General features: G+C 36.3%; 4 protein-coding genes across 4 annotated transcripts; 1 reads left to right on the top strand and 3 right to left on the bottom strand.

The window, feature by feature from the left end:
* The first annotated feature begins 126 nt into the window (after window positions 1–126).
* On the top strand, window positions 127–1,671 carry LOC127791941 (nitrile-specifier protein 5). Its single transcript, XM_052322145.1, is given in 3 exon segments — window positions 127–294; window positions 519–980; window positions 982–1,671. Coding segments are annotated over 3 exon segments (993 nt in total). The 5' UTR covers window positions 127–264; the 3' UTR covers window positions 1,483–1,671.
* Window positions 1,672–2,891: 1,220 nt separating this feature from the next.
* On the bottom strand, window positions 2,892–4,850 carry LOC127792506 (fasciclin-like arabinogalactan protein 2). The gene is made up of 2 exons (XM_052323013.1): window positions 3,952–4,850; window positions 2,892–3,529 (listed from the first exon to the last, which is right to left on the bottom strand). Exons 1-2 carry the CDS (start codon window positions 4,735–4,737, stop codon window positions 3,137–3,139), a joined length of 1,179 nt encoding a protein of 392 aa, XP_052178973.1. The 5' UTR covers window positions 4,738–4,850; the 3' UTR covers window positions 2,892–3,136.
* A 3,464-nt stretch (window positions 4,851–8,314) lies between these two features.
* On the bottom strand, window positions 8,315–9,944 carry LOC127792507 (nuclear transcription factor Y subunit B-3-like). The gene has a single exon (XM_052323014.1). The coding sequence runs from the start codon at window positions 9,387–9,389 to the stop codon at window positions 8,823–8,825; it is 567 nt and encodes a 188-aa protein (XP_052178974.1). The 5' UTR covers window positions 9,390–9,944; the 3' UTR covers window positions 8,315–8,822.
* A 2,469-nt stretch (window positions 9,945–12,413) lies between these two features.
* Window positions 12,414–14,642, bottom strand: LOC127791442 (uncharacterized). Its single transcript, XM_052321321.1, has one exon. It carries the CDS (start codon window positions 13,498–13,500, stop codon window positions 12,892–12,894), a length of 609 nt encoding a protein of 202 aa, XP_052177281.1. The 5' UTR covers window positions 13,501–14,642; the 3' UTR covers window positions 12,414–12,891.
* Between the last annotated feature and the right edge of the window lie 9,337 nt (window positions 14,643–23,979).

Below are 23,979 nucleotides of genomic sequence, written 5' to 3'. Positions count from 1 at the left end.
GAAGCCGCCCCCAGATTTCGCCAAAATGAGGAAATGATTAACAAAATGGGTTCAGCTTAACTGTCCACATCGTTCCGCCAAATCCAGCGGTAGAAATGCAATTAATTCAGAGATCGGATGGCAAAAATTGGCAGTTCGCCTGGCCAGATGAGCAGTGTAACCAGTGTTCTTATATTAGCCCTTTGTGAGGGACAGTTTCCATCATTCAGTTCATCACACTTCTCTGGTTGCTGCTGCCATTAGTCCGCGCTCTTCTCTCTCGCCATGGCTCTCCCACAAGGCAAATGGATTAAGGTCTCTCTCTCTCCCTCTCTCTTGATTGTATGAGTCTGAACCTTCTTCTTCCTGGCTCGTCTCTAGGAAGGAAAAAGGTTTGAAATCAGTAATTTTGCTGTATATATACATGGATCTGTAAAAAGTTGAAAAGATTTTTGATGGTGAATTCTCTTAATCTCGACTTTTGATCGTGACCTTCAAAATCAGCGATGGTGATTCACCATGAATTTGATTATCTGCAGCTGGAGCAGAAAGGAAAGGGGCCTGGAGCAAGAAGCTCGCACGCCATCACCATCGTTGGACAGAAAGCCTACGCATTCGGCGGCGAGTTCACCCCACGTGTCCCGGTCGACAACAACCTCTACGTCTTCGATCTAACCGACTTAACCTGGTCCGTCGCCGAGGCCTCCGGCGACGTCCCTCCGCCACGAGTGGGCGTCACCATGACGGCCGTCGGCGATACCATCTACGTCTTCGGCGGGAGGGACGCGGACCACAACGAGCTCAACGAGTTCTACTCTTTCGACACGAGTACGAACAAGTGGGTCCTTTTGTCCAGTGGGGAATCCGGCCCAGTCCACCGGAGCTACCACTCCGCCGCCGCCGATGGCCGGCGCGTGTACATCTTCGGCGGCTGCGGCGTCGCGGGCCGGCTCAACGACCTATGGGCGTACGACGTAGTTGACAAGACGTGGATTAAGTTCCCCAGCCCAAGGCGAAAGCTGCAAGCCCAGAGGTGGGCCGGGCCTGGCGGTGGCCCAGGGAAAAATATGGGTCGTCTACGGGTTCTCGGGCGTGGAGCTCGACGACATCCACTGCTTCGACCCGGATAACGAGAAGTGGGCCCAGGTAGAGACACGTGGCGAGAAACCAACGGCTCGGAGTGTGTTTTCAACGGTGGGGATCGGAAAGTACATATTCATATACGGGGGAGAGGTGGACCCCAGTGACTTGGGTCACCTCGGCGCCGGGATGTTCAGCGGCCAGCTGTATGCTCTGGACACGGAAACGCTAGTGTGGGAGAGATGGGAAGACGGGCGGAGCTCCGGCGAGCACCCGGGGGAGCGGGGTTGGTGTGCTTTCGCTCCCGGCCGCCAGAACGGAGAGGTGGGGTTGCTGGTGTACGGTGGGAATTCGCCGAGTAATGATAGGCTGGATGACATTTTCTTCTTCACTCCGACTGGGTCGAATGAGAAAGGAAAATGATCGCCGGCGGGATGTGGGTCGTGGGGTCCGGCGACGGTGGACAGATGGGTGCAGTGATGGTGATGGTAGGGCGGTTACTTGGGCTTTGTAATATGTGTTTTGAGTATTTTGCGAGTGGTGAGTGAGAGGGTGCGTGGTCTTGTAAATGTAATGGCTTTTAAACAATCAAATTTGGCTTTTTAATATTCTTATTTATGATTTTGAAAATATTTTATGAAATAATCACAGTAATTTCAAATCTTAAACCTTAATACCACCAAAGTGATGTGACATAAATGAATGAATGAATATATATATATATATATTTGAACCACTCTTGATTATATTTTTTATTGAGAAATTAAAAGATCATACAAGAATTTTGTCTATTCATATAATATTTAATTATAAGATACCTAAGCTAACTAATACTACAACACATGTGGAAATTTGAGTCTCTAGGTTCATAGTTTTGAAATTTTTACATGAATTAAAATTGAAAAAAAAAGTTTTTCAATCACTTATTCAAAGTCATTGGGTCATATAAAATTTTTGAAAGTTAAAATTTATTTTACCTTATTACAATTTATTTTTTTTACAACATTTAAAGAATGTAGTAACAATTTAATGTCTTATCCAATATAACAATTTTATTGTAATTATTTAAATTTTCTTTTTTTGTTTACAAGTTTACAAATCATTATATCATTTGATATGTTGTAAGATTTCATATTAAGTTTTTTTTTTTCCTTTAATTTACTTTTTTATTTATGTAAAAATATTTTAGACATTTTAAATAATAGAATTATCATTTATGATTGCGAAATAAGATGTATTGTTGCCTAAATATAATAATAAATTTATAATTATGAATGAGTGTTCATTTCGAACTTGTAGTCTTTGGGAGACAGTGCAAAACAAAAAATAGTTAGAGGTGCGGGATGTCTCTGCCGTATAATCTCGATACTTAAGTCAGTTTTCAAATCAGTATATAGAAGTAATAAAAATATAATCTCTATAAAGTTCTGATCATATCTCGATTGAAGAAATTATTTCCTATTTATAGAAATTGAGATTGTTAGGCAAAGGGGTATTTGAGTTTTTCCAAATTGTCTATTACTAATCTCTAAGCAAAGATCTTAAAGATAATTGACATATTTTTTGACTCAGAGAAATTATAAGGAGAATCCAAGAGTCTGTCGAAGGTACTCAAGAAAAGCCTATGAAATGGTCTCGTAGGATACTTGGGTTTCTCGGATATCCAAGAGTGGCTTTGAGCCTCTCGAGAGTTGCTAGTCTTTTGGGCCTTCCTCTTTGGACTTCTTTTTTTGGGCTTATGTTGGGCTTCAGCCCACTTTTTTGTCTTTTGGATTTCCTTATTTTGGGCTTATGTTGGGCTTCAGCTCACTTTTTTTGAATATAACAAGATGAAAAAGTACTATTCTTTGTTTGGGAAGATACAAAACATGTGCATTATATATTTATTACAAAATGACAAATAATTACAAGGGAAATTAAAAAACAAGATAATAATGAAATAACTAAAAAAAAAATCAATCTGAAAATTTAAAAAAAAAAATTGTGGCTTTTATCTGTGGAATATCAATGATTATTTCAAGACGATAGCACGGAAACCCCATGCTACCACCGGTGAACACGCTGTCCAAATCAAACCTCAAACCACCACCGACACTCCCAAGCACAAGCTCAAAGCCGCCGTTAACCACCCGCCGTATAATCCAACCGAGCCGTTGTCACTGGCAGTTTCGTCCGCCGTTGCGTTGCCGGAGTCGTCCGGGGCAGGCGCGTCTTCCGAGTCCTTCTCCGCCTTGGGAGCCGGCGCCGGCGCCGCCGGTTTAAACAGCTCTCGGGGCAACAACACCTTGTCAATCTTATATATAATCAGCGGCTCTTCGTCGACCAACGTTCCGGTCACCGACGCCGTAACCACCTTCGTCTTCAATGCCACGTCTTCCCCGTCGACCTGCACTGTGAAATCGAACTTGTTCGCTCCGTCCGTCGCAAGCGTGTTCATCAATCCATTGCTCGATTTCAGGGTCTGCATAGACTGGTACGATGAAATTAAGACTATTAGTTAACGTGGGTAACACGGTAAAGCCGGAAATTCTTGTTTATCAATTATCAATTGAAACTACTTTATGAGATGGAATAACATTATATTGTTTAAAGATACTTGGATTGGAAATGGTAGGTGCGCTATTAGAACAAGAAAGCATATAGCAAAGATGATAAGTAATGATACATATATATATATATATGTTTAGAGTATAGTTTGAGCATGTGGTCGAATAAGTAATATATTGGTGTTGATTTAATGGATTATGAGTTTGACTAAAAGTTTAATTACTTATCTAACATAATTGATGACACGCAATCCAAATATAAAGAATTATGCAAATATGATTAGCCAAATAATGATATATATATATTAATGTTTTAGTTATTAGTTTGACTGGTCATTTTGCTTACCTGATAAGCCGGAACCCCGTGGTACAACAATACAGACGTCTTTCCGGCGGCCGTCAAGTTCTTATACTTGGGCATGAACGACTTCAGAGCATCGCCGCTGGGACAGAACACCGTCAACCCTCCGTCCAGGTTCTCGTTGAAGGTGTCCATCGCCTCCGACCCCTTCAACAAGTCTCCAAATTCCTTGCACCCCTGCTTCGCCATCAGAGTCGTCAGGTTGAGCTGGCCCGGCGCCGCCGTCGGAGCTTCAGCCTGCGGGGAGGTAAGCACATGGCTGATTTGGATCACCGAGATGTTGTACGGCATTTCCTCGACGGATTTGACGTAGGTGGAGGTGAGTTGGCCGTCGTTGTCGACCGCGCCGAAACCCACCTTGCCGGCCTTGAGATCGGTGATGTTGACGTAGCCGGAGTTTCCGGAGGCCTCGCCGGTGGCCTGGAACATGGTGGCGGTGAGGGTGGAGCCCTTGGTGATCTGGTGGAGCTTCTTGGAGCCGAAGTAGTCGGCGAAGACGTGGAGGGAGAGGATGTTCTTGATGGTGGAGAGGGAGTAGCTTTTTGAGAGGAGGTCAGACATGGCGGCGTTGTCGACGGCGCAGACTGTGATGGTCTGGCGGCGGTTAATCTCGGCAGCGAGGTGGGTGACGGTTAGGTAGTGGTTGAAGGTGGAGAGCTGGGGGTGCTTGGCCAGGATCCGGGTGATGTTGTGGGCCTCAGTGGAGGCGGAAAGGAGGATGAGCAAGAGAGAGAGAATGAGAGTGACGGCGCCCGCAGGAAAAGAGTCCATCGCTCTGCCGGAAAGAAGAAGAAGCCCGCCGGCGAACAATGTCACAGTCACAGAGAGAGATATACCACCCTTAACTCAAAGTCTGCTTATATATGTGTGGGCGTGTGGGGATGTGGGTACTAGCCAGTGTCATGGGTATTTTGGTAAAATCACATTCAATAATTGGAAAGAAATGTGTTATAATAATAAAGAAAAACAAAGGCAAAGGGCAAAGGCCTAAAGGCAAAGGCAAAGGCAATGGGAATGAGGTTGGCTTGCTCAGATGAGATGCCTATTAAGTAAAATGGATTAAACTATTGCCCATCTGCTCTATTTTCCTTCAGAAATACGAGTGCGGTTGAGCCGTCGGACCCACAGACTGTCGGTGGAATCGGGTGCGGCCAAAACCCCAGCCTGGCATCAACGTGTCTAACCGTGCCTCGCCACGTGGACAGCGACGTCCCTCCAGCTCATATATATATATATATATATATATTTATACCATTACCCCCTTCATAATTTAACCCTCCAACTCCTTATAATTTTTTTTTTTTATAATTTAGATAATGTTCTGAGATATTAAAATGTTTTATTTTAAAGTCCACTTTGAATTTAATTTTCTATATTCTTTCTTTTATTTAAGGCTTGTTTTGTTTTGATTAAATAAAACTTCATAATTTTAATTTTATTTTTAATGATGAAAGTGTAAGAAAGGAAAAAATTGCCAGGAACAATGTTTTTTTGGAGTTAGCTTACTCTCGCAGGATTGCTTATTCTTTGTTCTCATTATAGTACGTGTGTCATACGAGATATAAAAAAATATAAATCTATAAAATCATAAAATTATGTATAAAGATTAATATTTGTCTAGTCTCGAGAGATTGAGAAAATTGATGACTTGATAATAAGAGAATTAGTGACCGAAGTCCCAATGAATTGCAAGTTCATTGGGATTGGATGAATTGAATTGTAGACATAAAAAGCACAAAATGAAGGCCTACCACAAACTAATCTTAATTTATTTTTAGGATATTTTATAAAATGAATTATAATAACAACCCCAAAGTTTATTTTAATAAAAAAGATTACACGTTTTAAAAAGACAATGATCTCCAATCCAATGCCATTAAAAAAATAATAAAATGACTATTTTAGTCGTTCTTTCTCTCCCTTCTATGTTCTCTTTCTCTCTCTCTTATCTTTCTCTCTTATTTTAATTAATATATATTCTTGGAAAGGGAGAAAGGGCATGGAATATGGGTTTCTTAAAAAAATAAATAAAATTAAATATACCCCAACCAACAAGGGACATGGGAGGTCATTCCAAATTCCAACCTAAATCTATCTCCAGAGGAGTGAATGTGGTCTTATAGAGGCCCATTGGGCTGCATCCGTCCTTTGAATGAAATCTTGTAGGGGCCATGCCCGTGTTTAAGGGCAAATTTCCCCCCATTATTAGGACATACTTCTATTCAATACATTTACATTACATGTAAACATTTTGTCTAATAAATTTGTTTTTTCATGTAAATCTATTGACTTTTTTTTGGTCACGTGTCTAAATATTTATTATTTTTTTTTTTTTGAGATTTTACTTTGATATGACTATGGCTTTTGATTGTTAACGTAGGAAGAAGCAACCTTTTGCCCCTACTTGGGCTCTAGTGGCAGTGGGTGATTACGACCCCTTAGAATTGACCAGATTGACTGATGTAAGGTACTTCATATTTTACCACTGTTTTAGATCCCAAATAAATCCCAAAATACTTTTACAAGAAAAAAAACAAAAATTTAAAAATTCAATTTTCTATTTCTTAGTGAAAATTATAAAAATTAAAATAAAAAATATATTGTATACAACTTGAATAATCCCTAAATATTGGGTTCATTTCCCTTACCTGCAGTGGACAAAACGCATTTGTAAAGTTAGTGGTAATTTTATTCAAATTAAAAAATAAGCTGCATGGCCTGTTATTTTATTTTTTTACAATTTTTTTATAATAAAATATTAAATATATTTTTTTGAGTGTGTAAGTTTAATTTTTTTATTACAGAAAGATCAACTAAATAAATTATCATCACTTTCTTTTTAAATAGCTCCAAACAAACAGTCTCTTTTATCTTAGACCAATTTTTTAAATAGTTCTATAACAAATCACCCTCACTCTCATTTTATTTTCAAACCGTCTCTAAAATTTGATAAAAGTGTAAATACATTTGATGCAATGATAGTAGAAAGGAAGAGTTAAATATTTTCAACTGTTGCCACTATCATTGACTACGATGGTGGTCCAAATAGGACCAAAAAAAAAAATTATTCAATTTAAAAAGTCCAAACATAAATTTATGCATAAAAAAAAATTAACAAATAACAAAATTATTTTATAAGCAATAATAAATAATTATTTCATAAAGACAACTAAAATAATATATACACATATACATTCATAAGAGTTTTTTGAAATATAAAATAAAATATTATACTCCCTTAAAAGGGTACCCAAAAAAAATATAAACTCTTTTGCTATATTACACATAAATATTAAAACAGTCCCTTTCGTTTTAAAATCACACAACAAATATATTATATTTAAATGATATATTTTTTTATAATAAAATATTAATTATTGTTATACAAAACTATATTTTACAAAATTGTACAGCCACGACCAAACAACCCATGAGGGTGATTTATTTAATTAATCTTCTTGCAACAAAAAAATTAAACTCACACTCAAAAAATATATTTAATATTTTATTATAAAAAAATAAAATAACAAGCCTGGCAACTCATTTTTCAATTTGAATAAAATTACTACTAACTTTACAAATTCGACCTTAATTACTAAAATTAAAAGAATTAAATAAAATCGTTACAACTCTAAAAGTTTTAATTTTTTTTTTTTGGTGCTAATGGCCCTTGAATTTAAGACCATGTAACATCGCAACTTGCACTGATTTGATATCAAATGTATTAGTGATGGGAACAGTACTGAGGTGTCTAATCCAAATATAAATCCACAATAAGGGTTTCATCAACGAACCCACTCATCACCACCAGAGTGCTATCCTTTTGGTGTAAAGGCTTATCCAGTCCAGACAGGTGAAAGTGTCACGGACAAGAAAAATATCTCCCCATTCTCATGCAACTATATGCACTCATCACCACCTGTGATATATATCTTCTCCACCTTTTTACTACTCCAAAAGGCACTTCCAAAGCCGCCCCAGAAAAGCCGTCCGTCCCTGTTGCAGGCTACACATCTTCTTCCAGTTAAAACTCTTATCTAGAGAATTTGGAAGAACAGCCAGCCAGCCAGCATCGCTTAGAAATGAAAATCAATAGCGGCTAAAGAATTTGGATGAGCTTCCTAATGCATTAGCAGAAATGGAAGAAGAGCAAAATATTGATAATGGAATGAAGGGGTTGTGTGTTTAAAAGCAAATCACAATCTCAGCCCCCATAATCACCGATGGACGCTCAAGTGTCAATTATGGACACTCAAGTGTCACAATATGAACTTTACACGATGGAAGTGTTGAAATAGATTTGCTTCCATATTTGGCAATGAGACCATGCAAGAAGTAACTAATACACTTCTCTATCAGTAAACAGAAGATAATATCACTATACAAATGGAAATGTAAAGATCAGAGAGGAAGATTGGTACAGTATAGTCTCAAATGGATTTGCTCCCATATTTGGTAATAAACTGCTGCACATATATATAGTACAAAGACTACCCTTTCTAAACACAGAACTGTCACACCAGTTAGTTCTTCAACTCTTCCCAAATTTTCGTTTATCATATACAATACTAACACCATCATCAACAAGGGAAGGAAAACAATGCTAAAGAAAAAACCCAAACCCCTTCTTAATTCTCATATACCATCTCAGCAAATCATCTTCTTCCTTTCTTCACCCCCAATTACAGAGATTCTATCTAGTCCACCATCATTACAAGCTCTGTGCATTACCTTTATCCCCATTTTCTTCCCGAGATTTCCAGTTATAACCCAAAAAATCTAAAAGAGAGAGCTATGCGAATTCCATACGGCAATGGCAAAAAATTAAGAAGTCCAGAAATATGGATAGCAAGCCACTACCTACCTGCTCCTCCGCCGCCGGTGCCACCACCGCCGATGCCCATCTGATAACCAGAACCGTACATCTGGCCCTGGTGGTGCCCCATCATCATCATCCCGCCGTACATGCCGGCGGAGGCGGCGCCGTTAAAGCCACCGGAGGAGCTGACGGGGCCGCCGGCGCCGGAGGAGGAGCCTCCGTCCTTCTCGCGTGCGACGGAGGAGGTCTTCTCGCCCTCCATTTCTCGGTATTTGGCGAGGTAAATCTTGAGCGGATCGACATAGTCTTCGAAGCCGAGCGTGGTCATCGCCCAGAGGAGGTCGTCACCGTTGATCGTCTTGCGCTTCTCCCGCTGGCACTTGTCGGAGGCCTCGCCTGTGATGAAGCTGATGAACTCCGACACGCACTCCTGCACCGTCTCCTTCGCGTCCTTGGAGATCTTGGCGTTCGCCGGCAGCGCCTTCTTCATGATCCGGCTCACGTTCGCGATCGGCAGGAACCGGTCTTGTTCGCGCGCCGACAGCTCGCTGTTCGCGTTGCCGCAGTTGTTCGCCCCGCCAGACTCGTTGTCCGAATCCGCCATTAACGAATCAACGAATCTCGGACCGGTAGGGTATTCTTTTTAGGACAATTTGGCGCGAAAGTTCAGGAAAGTTTTCTCGTGGAAATTAAACACAAAGAATCTTGATTGTCTAGATACTGTTCACAGTAATTTTTCTAGAATTCAAGATTCATAGGGTTTTGTACAATCTTCGGCAGGAAAATGAAGAATTTTTCCCGGAAAATTGCAGAAATAGATCAACCAAAGCAATTATTTCGAACTAACCGGATCTGCCATGAATTCTAACAGTAAAATTGTACGGATGGCGCAGAATTTCCCTACACACCTTCGGGCTGGTGGGAAAAATCGCACGAACCGACCAAACAAATCGAAATTTTCAGACTGCTAAATTCTCCAAAAATCTTGGCGGCAAAATTGATTCGAGAGAAGGAAAATTTCCCCGGAAAAGCCTTCGGCTTGGGGCAAAATCGGGCAGGAAATTGCCGGAAAGCGAGGATTCCCCGGTCAGAATGGAGAGAGAGAGAGAGAGAGAGCGCGCGAGCGAGCGAGCGAGCGAAAGTGAGTAGGAGTGGAGGCTCCGTCGGAGCGACGGTCTAATATCGCATCTCGAGCGCCACGTGGTTGGCTGAGGGCCGTTCAAAATGTCGATAAGCAGCATTGCGTGGGAGATTGTTGAGCGTTGGATGGACGGGTGGGGCCGAGCGATCGGACGGTCCTGGATGGCAGCACGTGGTGGGGAAGTTCTAATTGGGTTCTGTAGCAGGGTGGTACTGGTACCTCTATGTATACCACGGTATAGTACAGTGGTAGAACTAGCAGAGAATCTGGCGGCGGCGGCGGCGGGGCATTCGGGCTCCAGCCGAGTGGATCAGCCGGCTTAACCAGACCATAGTTGAGAATTAACTCTTGCATTGTAATCTAAGCATTCCAAAATGGAGCATGAGTCGGTTCGGGGCAGAATGTTTGGAGGCGAAACCCATATTTTCTTTCTCATTTTTTCATAAAAAGTCTTTTCATTCCCTTAACTTTAACTTATTTAATATTTAATTTTTATAATTTATATTTATTAATAATTTAATTATCTAATCAATATGGAGCTTGTAATAAATGTACACTATCAAATTATAAAACTCATCAATAGATAAGTTGTGAGTTATTGATTGGAGTAAAGAATATGAGAAAGAGTAAATTGATTGCAATTCACTCAAAGCAAAAAGACTAGAAAAAGTGGGTTGATCATAAGTCGCTAATCAAAACAAAGAGAAAATAAAGAATAAGTCGATTGGAGAAGAAAAAATGTGAATCAATCATAACTTGTCATCAGTCGAAATAAAAAGGAAATGTTAAGATCGGTCGATATTGCAACAAATGATTAGAGACTTGGTTCTTTAGTTTTAATCGACTAGAATAAAGACAATGGTCGAAGACAAAAAAAAATCACAGAAGAAAAGATCAATTCAATCCGTTCTTCATTTATTTTTATTTAGCCTTTTCAATTAAAGTTCAAGAAAAAAAATGGATTTGACTTTCATATAATTATATAAAAAAAATTGTATGAATCAATAATTGTATATATAACTAAATCGTGAATTTCAAGAAAACTCAAATGTATATTTGAGAATGACTCTACATTGAATAATTAATTTATAAATAAATCAAAATACACATTAAGTAAGAGAGACTGGCTCTGGGATGCGGCATGGGAATGAGCAGCCACACCACTATATATATATATATATAATGACTGTCACTAGCAAGAAATATTTAATTATGACAGCAGTTGACTCATGACAATGTGGATAGGTCAAGAGAAAGAAGGCCCACTTGCCCCAGTGGGCTGGCTATTTCAAAATTTGGAAATAGCAAAAGTGAGCTGCCTTCTCAGGAATTTTCTAGGCTGAAAGCTGAAACCCGACTGTATTTATTTTCCTTTTCACTTTCTTTCCTTTTCCCTCCACCCACATTGCAGTTTGAAAAGTTCCCAAAAGCAATGGAAACCATGTACTGCAAATGATGGTGGGGAGGGGGTCGGGGCTTCTTTCAAACTATCCTATAATTACTTGGATTTGAAAGGTCATTGCTTGGCAATTCCAGTTTCTTCTAATTTTCCTTTCACTTTCTCTCACTTTCCCGGAAATCAGTGTGGTAATAAGCTAGGAGAAACAGAAGATTGCCCGTCAAATGAACTGTGGGAAGATGCTCTCTGGTGATTGGGGGATCAAGCAGCATGGCTTCAAGATCCCCTGCCCATAAACTTTACATGTTTTCTTTGTACTTCTCACTCACCCCTGAAAGCCCCATCACTGCCAAGAAAATCCAAAAAAATTCTCAGCCATAAACTCATGGTTCTCTTCAAAAAAAAATTAACATAATTCTTCATTTATAACTACAAAGTCACAAGGTGCTATTAGTAAAATTTAAAAATACTATGAATGTTTCAAGAACTTTTAACTATTGACAAATATAAAATTATTATATTATTTATATTAAATAATATAATAATTACTATATTTGAGACTAAAAAGTAAAATCCCTCACTTTAAAGGTCTCTACAGCTTAGTCTCAAAATTTTTACAAGAAAAGTAAATCATGAAATTCAATAATAAGATTCAAACACGAAATCTATGACCGACCATATAATAAATAGAATTCAAGATTTTTTGAGAACTATATATCTACGGTATCAACGATTAGACTTAGCCCCTTGGAGGCAACAATTACTATGTTACTTAATGCAAATAAGGGTAGGAGGCCAGACATGGGTCCAACATCACCCCCCAACACACCTTCAAATTTGATGTGAACAGCATATTAATTCTCTTAAAAAATAATATCCAGCCGACATATATCACTTTCTTTTATGAGTTTTTTTAAAATATAAATATCGATGCAAAATAATAATAAAATTATTCATTTGTGATTGAAAAGTCTCAAATTTAAATTGGGTCAACGACCCATTTGCGAAATAAACAAAAAAAAAAAATAGTGCTTACATGTACGACCTTTTCGATATTGGCAAAAATAAAAAGTCTCATGCACCGAAAATATATATATATTTTTGAAAGCAGGTAATGTGGACACCATTTTTTGAGACCCACAAAACAAGTGGAGTGTATCTTCAAACTTAGTATTCAAGTGTGGGGGAAAGGACATGATGCCAAATGGACAACAAAAAGAAAAAGATTAGTGATGAGAAAACCTATTTATTAGGCCGCTGCCTTTCAACTCTTAGCTACTTTAATATGCATTAAGAAGAATTGAAAAAGGCAATGGTACAAAGTGCTTTAAAGGGTATCCAAGGTTCTGTTTTAGTCTTCTAGAGCAACCCTAAAACCCTAATCCTTATTAACACCACATCCACAAAAGATCAAAAACCATCAATTGGGCAGAAAAATTAAGATTCCACTGCACTGTCACACATCAAAAAGGATGGAACATTAAGGTCCATAAAAGATGATCTTGATTAAGCCAAATCCTCAGGAAGGATAAAAAAAGCTCGAATTTCAAACCATGAGACTGATTATTATGCTTCAATTTCAAACCTTGAACACTTGATGGATCCTATGGAAATGTCAATCTCTATCAAGTTGTCTTCCTCATTCACCTCATTAAAGTCTGCTAAGAGCTCCACAAGCTGGTCTGGAAGCTTCTGCTGCAGACTGAGCTTTGGCTCCTCTTGCTTGGCCCCAACATAGTGCCCACTTGGGAGGGCTATCTCAATTAGGCCTTCTTCATCAGAGATCGAACCATCTGAGAAATCCCAGCTCTGGGCAGCATCTCCAGAGCATGGCCATTCAGCTTCAGAGTCCTGGTCAGTTACTGAAGAACTCTGATCAATGCTTTCACTTTCTGAATATGAATCCAGTGGCCTAACCACGTAGCCCTTCTTCCCATCTTCTTGGGTGATGGTTTTCTCAGTTTCAGGCTTCAACTCTGGCACCGCTTCCATGGATTTCTCCACTGGTTTGTGCCTTGAGAAGGTGAAGAAAATGGATGATAGAGTGACAAATAAAGCTGCGAACAGGAGAGGCAGGAAGAACCCACAACCCAGAAAGGGAGCAGAGACTAAAAATGGAAGAAAAACAGCAATCCATTTTGTAGGGTTTCTGAAATCACATAGAGAACAAGCCATTGGAGCCTCAAGAGAGAATGAAGGAGAAAAGAAAAATGATCTTTATTGGACAGAAAAGAAATGCAAGGAGTGTATTTCCTTGGAGCTTGTGGATAGATCTGTTCTTATTGGAAAATTGGGAAGAGAGTGAAAGGGCAAGAAATCTGAAACTTGCAGACTCTGCTACCTTTCTTGCTCTGAAACCATGGAAAGCTCATACCGGACTTCAACAAATTTTACCCAGAACAATGGTACTGATATGACTAACATGCATATGAAAAGAGAACGAGGAGGAAGAAGAGGAAACCGAATGTGAATATAAGCTGTATTGTGGTCAGAGATTTAGAAACAGATGGATGGATAGATATACCTGAACTGATATGGAAACAAGTTGAGAAAGAGGGAAGAAATGGAGATGAAATGCTGAAAATTTTCTGGGTTGTTTCTCTCTCTCAGTTTCCAACTCTTCTTCCCACTGTTCCTAAAAAACCGGGCTTCTGAAATCTAACACCAATCAGCTGGTCTTCCTCTGCATCTGATTCCCTTGAAATACCCAAAACCCTAATCTGTTTACAGCCTCAAAACTTGGGAATTAGGGCCGCCATGTGCAGGCCTCTGAGCTCACCACATGGCACAAAAAAACAAATCCTCCGAGCTGCAAAACCATTAATTTATCTTCCCTGCAAATCCAAGGAATCCATCATCACGGCCATTGATGAAGCTTCAACCCAGAGACGGAAAAGGAAACCCACATCAATAAATAGGCTTTTTCTTCTTCAAATCAACCAACCCAATTCACAAGATCAGTAGACCAATCTTCTGTGAAACATAGCTTTCTCAGATATCTGTGCCACTACATCATTGGAAGCTCTAGGCTGTCAGCTTCTCTCCCTGCAACTGCCATTAAAAGACCTACCCCTTACCCACAAGAGCCCGGAGAAGACAAATTTCTAGTCAACTATGCAGATAACCTTGTTGCAATTACACCAACCAGGGGAACCAAAAATGCAATACAGAAGATGACATGCGAGAGCATAACATTTGATTCATAACTCATGTAATCCAAAAATTGAAGAGAACACAAAAATGAGGAAGTAAAATAAAATTTAAAACATTAAAAATGCAATTTCACAAACCCTTGATAAAAATTCACCTCGATAATCTAATAAATACTTACTTTAATCAAGGGTATACGTTCTGATCAGATCTCAGGTTATTTAGTCTTATAAACTTAGTAGTCACTATCGACTATTACTTTTAGGTGGAAATGATGTTGCCATAAAAGAAATAAATGATCAATTTAAAACCACTTTTGAGTAAAGGCTGGGCAGGAAAATATTTTGAGATTGATTTTAGTAATATCACTATTATATGGCAATTATGTATGGACAAATGTATAATGGCCAAACCCGTAATTTTGTTGTACTTTCATTTTTTTGTTTTTGGTAATAATTTAAAATTTTTATTATTTTAATTATACTTATCTATTTATATTTTTAAATCAATTTAATTTTTATATTTTGACTTTTTTTATATGATAATTTAAATTTTTCTTTATTTCGATTGCATCTACATTTTCAAATCAATTTAATTTTGATATTTTAAAGTATAAAAAAAAATAAAGTAAGATGAGTCGATACTTTGAACGTAAACTTTGATTCATTTGTTAAGTTAAAAATATTTGTCAACAACCATCTTCTTTTGTTTTTGTATTCTCTTATTTTTTTTACCAGATATGTTATGATTTTCGAACATAAAGGGAATATCAACCAATTGCAAGCACCATCTTTCTGCATATTTTGTAAAATTACAAATTTATTAATAAAAAACTCTAAATTTACAATAATAGGATATACAAAATTATGGTAGTCAAAACCCTAATAAAATATAACAATTATAATTTTTATAATAGTAGAACCTTCTCAAACATATTATGATAATTTTTTTTATACATCAAAGCACGTGAGTTAAATTAATTTAAAAATAAAAATATAATAGTGTAATCAAAATAACAAAAAAATTAATTTGTCATATGAAAAAAATATTATAATATATAAATTATAATTTGTTAAAAAATATAAATTTAAGTGTGTAATTGAAATAGTAAAAAATTTAAATAATTATATAAAAAATATAAAAATATAATTACAAAAATATGAATTTAATAATGTATAATTCAGGTAGATTTAAATTTAAAAAAAAAAACAAGATGACAAACACTGGGCGAGGGGCAGCACCCACACTTGAGAGTTTTTTTTTTTATTATTATTATTATAATTGTTTTGCCTTTTCCTCTTTGGTTTGTGCCTTTAATCATGGCTTTACTCATGCTTTTGACATGTGGGCCATCACCATGTCTCCACCTACTCCCCAATCTCAGCCCCACAACTCCAACTTGCTTAATTGCCAAACATCACTCTCATATTGGATTTTTGTTTTTGTTAACCTAATAGGCTAATTGTAAATATTCTCCATTTTGGTTTCATAAATTCATAAGGTCCAATTAATTAAGATTAGGGTGTGGTGTGCTTCACCATGTATCTATTATAATAAAAAGAAATTATAATTAATAATATATATTATTTTTTATTAAAAAAATTAAACAAATCATGTGTCATTATCTCCTCTATTTAGTATCTCTTTTAATAAGAATCAGACATATAACTGATAAAATCGTCATTTTTACTATTATTTTTAATAAAAAAAATATTACTCCCAGTAAGTATAAGTAATACCATTGTACAATGTGTCTATTTTATATTTATTTCGTTACATATTTTTGGATTTCTTTTGTTATTTTTCTATATTTTTATAATATATATATATATTTTTAAAAAAATTCAAAATTTGTGGGACCTATAGTGCCTCGAGTCTTGAGTCTTGTGCCTTGCTCCACTAAAAATTAAATGCAACCCTTTACACTTTCTTCTTTTAAAACATTAATAAAAATTAATGGTCTCGATGAAAAAGAGATACCTCTTGTGCTAACGTGACTTTGCTGGCACTATCATGCCCTGGAGGGCCAAATAATTTGTACACAAAGTTTGATTGCTAAATCATTTAAGATAATTAAACTTAAAAATTTGGGTTTAAAAATAGTTTTTTTGTTACCTGAGTGAAAAATTAAACTTGGAGCACTTTACATCTCGAGCTAAGCTCACCGGATGCACTCTCTAATAGCTCCAAACCCTTGTTTGTCTTACTCTGTTATTATATATTAAGTCATGCAATATAATAACATATATATTAATCTTAATAAGTCTTATTAGGTGAGGTTGATGTTACTATCTAGTCATAAAAACAATACCTAGTTCATCATGTCTACAACCATTGTGGGGGTAGACACTAGATAGGGCCAGAGTCCAACACCTTGTCCAAATTAGATTGAATCACAGTTAAATTATGGCGCAATAGAGAATTGATATGCTACTTGCATCAGGTTTACCCGACGCACACTAACGAGGGATAAGGGGAAAGGGCATGTGGTCGGGCTCATGCTAGCCCTCTGACTACTGTTTACGTTAGATAACTATTATATTATTGTTCGACGTGAACAACATAATAATTTTGTGACACAATAAGTTATTACACTATAAAAAATAATAATAATAACTATTAGACCTTGCAACCAGTGCCATACCTGAGATTTTGAAGACCTGAGTTAGAAATATAAAAATGTGCCTGAATCGTACATTCAAAATTTTTTTAATAATAAAATATCAAAAAAATAAATAAATATTCATACCATATCAGAGAATAAAATAATTTTTTTTTCAAAATGATCAATTAAAAACTACTCTTTTTACAATTTTGAAAGCAAAAATATCAATCAAATTAATATAATCAAATTGTTCGAACATTTTTTTTTAATAGATAACATAGTCTATACATTCAATTTGTCTTATCACATAACATATCCCAAAAGGTCAGCTATTGCATGCGTGTCTTAGCCCATTGTCTAATCAACTAATATAATATTTTAATCTATTTATGTATTGTAATTAATCCTAACGTTCATATAACACTAAATCAACAACATCAATAAATATATATATACACACACACGTATATATCTATATATAATATATATATATATAACGAGTTTAGGGTTGAGCAGGAACTAAACCCAATTGGTTGTGGCATTATAAAAGTATTAAAATAAAATAAAAAAAATAATTATCGAGCCTTAACTATAATAAAGAAAAGTAATTATTTGCATAGGTGTTTTCGTGAAAGATAAATGTTAGGCATTCTGAAAATTTTGGAGAATGAGACATTTTATACAGAGGCAAAATTATTATTTTAAAATAGGAACAAAATGGTCAATTTATCCCCAAATTTATGGGCCCTAAATTGAAAGAATTTTTAGATCCTGAGACAACTGTCTCTTAGGCCACATTGTAGATCTGGGCTTGCTTGCAACTAGTATCAAAACCAAAAGTTATGGGTTTGATTGCCCTAGGAAGCATGCATTGATTGTGAGCAAGTGTTGGGGGTGAATTGTTGGGTAGAGGCCAAGTTTGGGGTGAGTCGCACTCTTGTTGCAAAGAGATCAAATTGGATTGAGTCATAATAATTGAACTGTGACAAGAAAATTTAAGATTGTATTTTCTTTGTTGTTTTTAGCATATTTTTAGTTTTTAATTTTTTAAAACATTAAAAACATGTTTACTTTGCTATTTTAAAAAATGCATTTACGAAAATAATAAAATTTAAGATTGTATTTCTTTGTTGTTTTAAGCATGTTTTCAATTTTTTAAAATACTGAAAACACGTTTACTTTACTATTTTCAAAAATGTATTTTCAAAAACAAGAAAAAAAAAATTGTAAAGGAAATCGAAAAAAACATTTTGTTTTTTTTAGTGTTTTCAGCCAAAACATGCTAAAAACACCAAAACATGAAAAATGCTCCCCTCCAACCCCCACCACCCAACCTCGCCCCCTAATCTAGCAAATCTCTCTCTCTCTCTCTCTCTCTCTCCACCACCACCACCATCACTGCAGCAAATCACCTTCAATCACCCCTGCCATTTGATCTTGCTAGTTTTGTCTCATTTCTCATCTCTTTTCTTCCTTCTCTTGTTGATTTTTGGGTATGTTGGTCGATAAACCCTTAGGTGTCGGGTGGTTGTCTCTAATCGTCGGAAACCATCGGCCACAATGGCCGATAGTGACTGGTAGTGCGTATATAGGTGGATGGGTCGAACGTTTAAGTTTAGATCTAAAGAGATTTGGCCGTTGGATCTTATTGATTTTTGTGTTAGTCGATGGGCTCTTGAGTATCGGGTGGTTGCCTTTGATCGCCGGAAATGACCGGCCACGATGGCCGGTGGTGACTGACAGTGCATTTTTCACTCATGAATGAAAATTAAAAATTATATCTACAAAAATTCAAATGTTAAATCTGCCCATGTTTGTGTATGTTAATCCCCTTGGTTTAGAGTTTCTAATGGTATACTTTGATCGTTTGAATCTCCAATTGGCGATGAAGAAGATGTAAAGCGCAAGAGAAGAATAAAAGAGAAAAAAAATTATTATTAAAATTTGAAAATAAAATTATATATTTATTTAAAATTTAAAAAATGTAGTATTTTTATATTATAATTAAAAATATAAAATAACATATAGTATATTATTAAGTGTATAATTTTAATATAAATTATTGTTTAGATGTATGTTAGTAATTTATTAATTAAATTTATTATTTTATTTTAATAATAAAATTTCATTAAAAAGAGTTAATTTTATTATTTAATAATTAAATTTATTGAATGAAATATCATAAAATAAGTTTTTTTAAATTCCAAAGAGAAAGTATTTTTTATTTTTATTTTTTAAGATTTTTTTTAAATGACAAAAATAACGCATTTTTAAAATTTTTAAAATAAACACTTAAAACATAAAATCAAAAATCAAAAATCAAAACTAAAATAGAAAGACAACACCACCTAAATTTATAAACGGGACGGGCCATTTGAAGAAGGTGTTGCTTGGTGAGAGTTTTGACTACAAAGGGACGTAGACATTGGGAAACAAAGCTTGAAATTTGCAACATTATTATAGTGAAAGTGGCTTTGGTCCTTGGAGGTTGGACAAGTGATTAATTGTGTCTTGAAAAGGAGAGTGTGTGTGGGCGTGTGCGTGTGTGTGTGTTGGAGAGTGTAGCTTAAGGAATGTCTTGGGATGAATTGATCCAAGTGAAATTGGAGGGACCATCCCTCAATCTTGATGAATGTTGGTTAATCCCACCCCCCCCAATTTTAATTAATTCTTAATCTAACCTTCTTAACACTCTCTTTGTGCTTTGTATCTAGAGCTCACCACCTTTGTTTTTGTGCCACTGTCTATATTATGTATATATATTATAGAAGCCGAAATTTCTGGAAGCTTAATGTATTAATTAATTAAATGGTAAAGTACATATAATTAACAGTCTTATAATATAAGATCTTTAAAAAAATTAATAAGTTATTGCTTGCAATAGTGGGGTTTGAAGACTAACCATGATAGGCGATACTTCTGGTAGATCCAGATTATTTGGCTAAATGATTTGATCGCTTATAAGTTGTTTATGCAATTTTTAAGTTATATAATGTTTTCAATTTAAGTATTTAGTACATTGATCAACTCAAAAGTTATGTAACTTAAACGTTACTACAATAGTGTTTGAAAAAAATTGGTGGCCCCAGTTTTTGTAAGAAAAGCTATTGCGTTGACCAATTAATTTATTATTTTACTCCTAAACATTTTTAATATTTACACCATTGTCCCTTTCATTTCTCATCTTTCTTCAAGCTTCTACCATTATCGCCGATGCCGCAATCACCCCTCCTCCACATCCACTGTCGTTGTCGCCCTTCCTCTAAATCTGTAGTCGCCGTCATCCAACTAGGTCGCCACAAGCTACCGTTGGGTTGGTCGGTCACGCCCGTCAATTACTATCCCCATCAATCGCTGCCCCCATTGCTCGCTACTTCCTCGTGCTTCAACTTCTTCTCATCGCTGGTCATCCATTGCCTCATCGATCGCTGCCCATCGCCATTGCCACCCTCATCTCCTCCGAACTTTTCCTCCCACTGCGTGCGTGTATGTATGTATATTATAATATATAATAATATATTATATATAACACATAAAATTTTACATCATTAAACACTACTCAATTTTTAACTTAAAAGCTAAATAGCTTAAAAGTTAAAAAAAAAAAATAAGCCAAACACCCTCTAAGTCTCGTGAGCATCGGTTATTTTCCCATTAAATTTTAAATAATACGATCTTGTTTATTAAAAGAGATATACGTATAGTTATGCGATTATTTATCCACTTTCATTGATTATCTGATAGTAAAGATGAAAGCAGGATTTTAATTTTCCTAATTTTTGGGCATGGCTTTGGATCTTTGTTACTTGTAGATGGACAAGTAAGATGGCTTAATTAGGCCCAATATGAATAGTGTCAGGCCCTCCAAGTCCAAGCCATGGGCGTTGGTGGGCTAATGACACGTAAATTAAAAATATCTTTTAAATATTATATTTATATCTATAAGCATATATATTATTTTAGATAGCGTTTATTAAAATGAGTAAAATAAAATTATATCAAGATAATGTTATAATATTTTTTAGATTAAAATATGAAATAATCAAAATAAATTTGAGAAGTATTTTAAAATTTTTATCAAACTATTTATTAAATTTTTTAGAATACACTAAAGGACATAAGAGTAATTTTTTCTTGTCTGTAAGGTCTAAGATATACTTACTTAAAGGAGAAAAGATAAATATATTTAAAAAATATCATATAAATTTTACAAACACATTGAAAATAATAAAAATTTAGAATATTTTTTATATTTTATTATTTTTTTTATATCTTAGTTAACAAACATTAACTTAATATATTATTTGTAATTTTTAAATTATAAGTTGGTATACATTTAATAAAAAACTATATTATACTATTATGTAATCAGGTGTGTGATATTTTATTACATTTTTAATAAAAAATATTAAAACAAGTGGACCAAGCAAATGACCCATGTGACATAACTCGTTTAGTACGTGGACTCTGTCTAATGGATCGTGTTGGGTTTCGTTTGTCAGAATCTAACACAATTCAATATGGTGTAATTTGCATAATGTGAGTCGACTGATATGTAATATACCTGTCATGGGCGAGAAGAGGAAGTGCCATGTGGCCGTGCAGTAGCCCCGGGTGTCCCAAGTAGGGGGCACCTGGGGTGGTGGCCACCCTTGAGTAGGGGTCACTCGAGGGTCGAGTCGTGAGCAACCCCTTTTTAGGCAACGCCATATGGCACCATGGCTAGTGGGCCATCCCCTCGGCCATGTGTGGCCTCTTCTTTCGGGCCGCCCCATGTGGCCCCATGGAGAGAGGCCATCCACCCTCGAGTAGGGGTCATTAGGGGGTGAGGCACCCTCGAGTGAGGGCCACTCAAGGGTGTTGCGCCTTAGTGTGCATGGCTGCGTGCCCTCACACGCATCCTCTCACACACCCACATGCCTTGCTCGTGTTAGTGCTCGTGCTTGCACATACCCCGATTGAGGGTCACCTGAGGTATCACGATCACATCCATGCACCCACATATTCGCACCTACGCGCCAACACCTCCAAAAGAATCGATCAAAACTATCCCTGCGAGACCCGGTCAAAGCCTCCTTCGAGATTTTTGCCAAGGAGATCGGGCTACTTGACGGTAGCCTTTTCTATTGCTATAAATAAGGGGTTTCTTCTCCTCATATAGTACGCAAACTCTGACACACTTACTCACTTTTTATCTTCAAGTATTTTCTTACTACAAGAGGTTAATTTAAGTATCGAAGAGTTCTCATGAGAATTCTCACCCACGCTTCTAATTAATTTTTTTTCCAACCAAATTATCATCGCTTGAAGGAATCATCCATTCTCTGAGAAGTCACCAATTGTTTGGATAAGTTACACGCGAGTCATCTATTAGCGATTTTCCACTTATAAAATCATTGATGTAGTCGAGTAACAACAATACTAATTTTACATGCCTACATATAGAATTATGAATTGATAATTATTTTAACTATTAGCATAATTCATGCTCTTACAATGGAGAGGGAGAGAAATGGAAGGAAAAAAAGGTGAAAACGAAAGTGGGAAGTGATTTCATTTCAACTCTAGTGTGATTCAATTGTAGGAACAACAATGGCTGATCCTCACCTTATCTTTCGTCCTTTTCTCTTGTCTTGTACGTATCTCAACAAAATAAATAAATTTTAAATTCTAATCCCACCAAAAAATAATAATGATCCTCAACTTATCCGTACTTGGTAAAAAAAAAAAACCTTTCAATCCGAATTGGCTTCTTGCAAGAAGATAGATAAGCACGAAGAAATCTTCTTCTTCCACCCAAGTTGTAAGCACAATCTAATTTAATATTAATAGTTCATCGTAGAGTTTTAGATATATTATATATTTTTATTAACTTAAAAGTCACGTTCAACTAGTACATTTTCAATAAGAACTATATCATATTGTACTTTTTATATGTAATGTGAGTTTTTGGGTATAATGTAGATGTTATGGATATTTTTCAGAAAGAATTAAGCGGGCTGGTCTAGACCCAGCAGGCTGACTCAATCTCCTGATGCTCAACAGGGCCAAGGCCAAAACCTTCAGAATAAGGTCGCAAGTCGCTGGACCCGAGCTCAGATCGTGAGTATCAAGCGAGCTTAGAATAACTTATTCAAGCGAGTTGGTAGCGAAGCCTCTAGCTTAGTGGACGACCATGAAGCTCATTGAGTGACTACACAGCTCGCTGACTGACCCTGCAGCTCGCTTAACAAAAGGACCGCAGGATAATTGAAGGCAGGGCCCACTCACTTTATCTAAAGCTAACCAGATCCCTCGTAATGAGGATCTCACTCTCGATTTTATGGAGATGATAAGGACATCTTGTCTCCCATGATATCATCTCTATACTTTTGTATTTTACACAATTATAAACACCACTTACTATAAATAGGAGGCAACGATAATAATATACTGTGACTCTACCAGAATAATCAAAATACAGTTATGGAGTAGACATCGTTTTGGTCGAACCACGTAAAAATTTCTTGTGTTCGTTCTATTTTGTTCTCCCTTTTTGTATTTTGGCTTATCTACTCATTATGGGTTTACGGATCACGATCGGCTGAATTTAAACATCAACAATAGAATAATCGCTTTGAAAAAAATAAGAATAAAATAAGATCAGCAGAGAACGAAATATCAAGCATTTGAAAGGGTTTGAAATTTGATGGGCTGATTAATTATAGATTAAAAAAATGATCAATAATTATTTCACTATCTAAAATGGGCATAAATAGTGATGTATGTAACTGATTTAATCAGTTGAATTTTTCTTAATAATTTTTCCATTTAGGCATGACCTAAAATGAGTTTAGTGACAGCACTTAGGCAAGCACCTGTGACAGCCCCCCACCAGAACAGCTTTGAGTTTCAGTGGA

This window comes from Diospyros lotus, chromosome 15 (genome assembly GCF_014633365.1).
Source record: "Diospyros lotus cultivar Yz01 chromosome 15, ASM1463336v1, whole genome shotgun sequence".
Lineage (NCBI taxonomy): Eukaryota > Viridiplantae > Streptophyta > Magnoliopsida > Ericales > Ebenaceae > Diospyros > Diospyros lotus.
Note: the sequence above shows the minus strand (reverse complement) of the source record. Positions and strands in the feature narration are given on the sequence as shown.

What these genes read in the sequence shown, in the direction of transcription:
- LOC127792506 (XM_052323013.1), bottom strand. Translation starts at nt 4,737, where the DNA reads ATGGACTCTTTTCCTGCGGGCGCCGTCACTCTCATTCTCTCTCTCTTG. An exon ending in ACGGGGTTCCGGCTTATCAG is followed by an intron (nt 3,530 to 3,951) that starts GTAAGCAAAATG and finishes TCATCGTACCAG; the next exon opens with TCTATGCAGACCCTGAAATC.
- LOC127791442 (XM_052321321.1), bottom strand. Translation starts at nt 13,500, where the DNA reads ATGGCTTGTTCTCTATGTGATTTCAGAAACCCTACAAAATGGATTGCT.
- LOC127792507 (XM_052323014.1), bottom strand. Translation starts at nt 9,389, where the DNA reads ATGGCGGATTCGGACAACGAGTCTGGCGGGGCGAACAACTGCGGCAAC.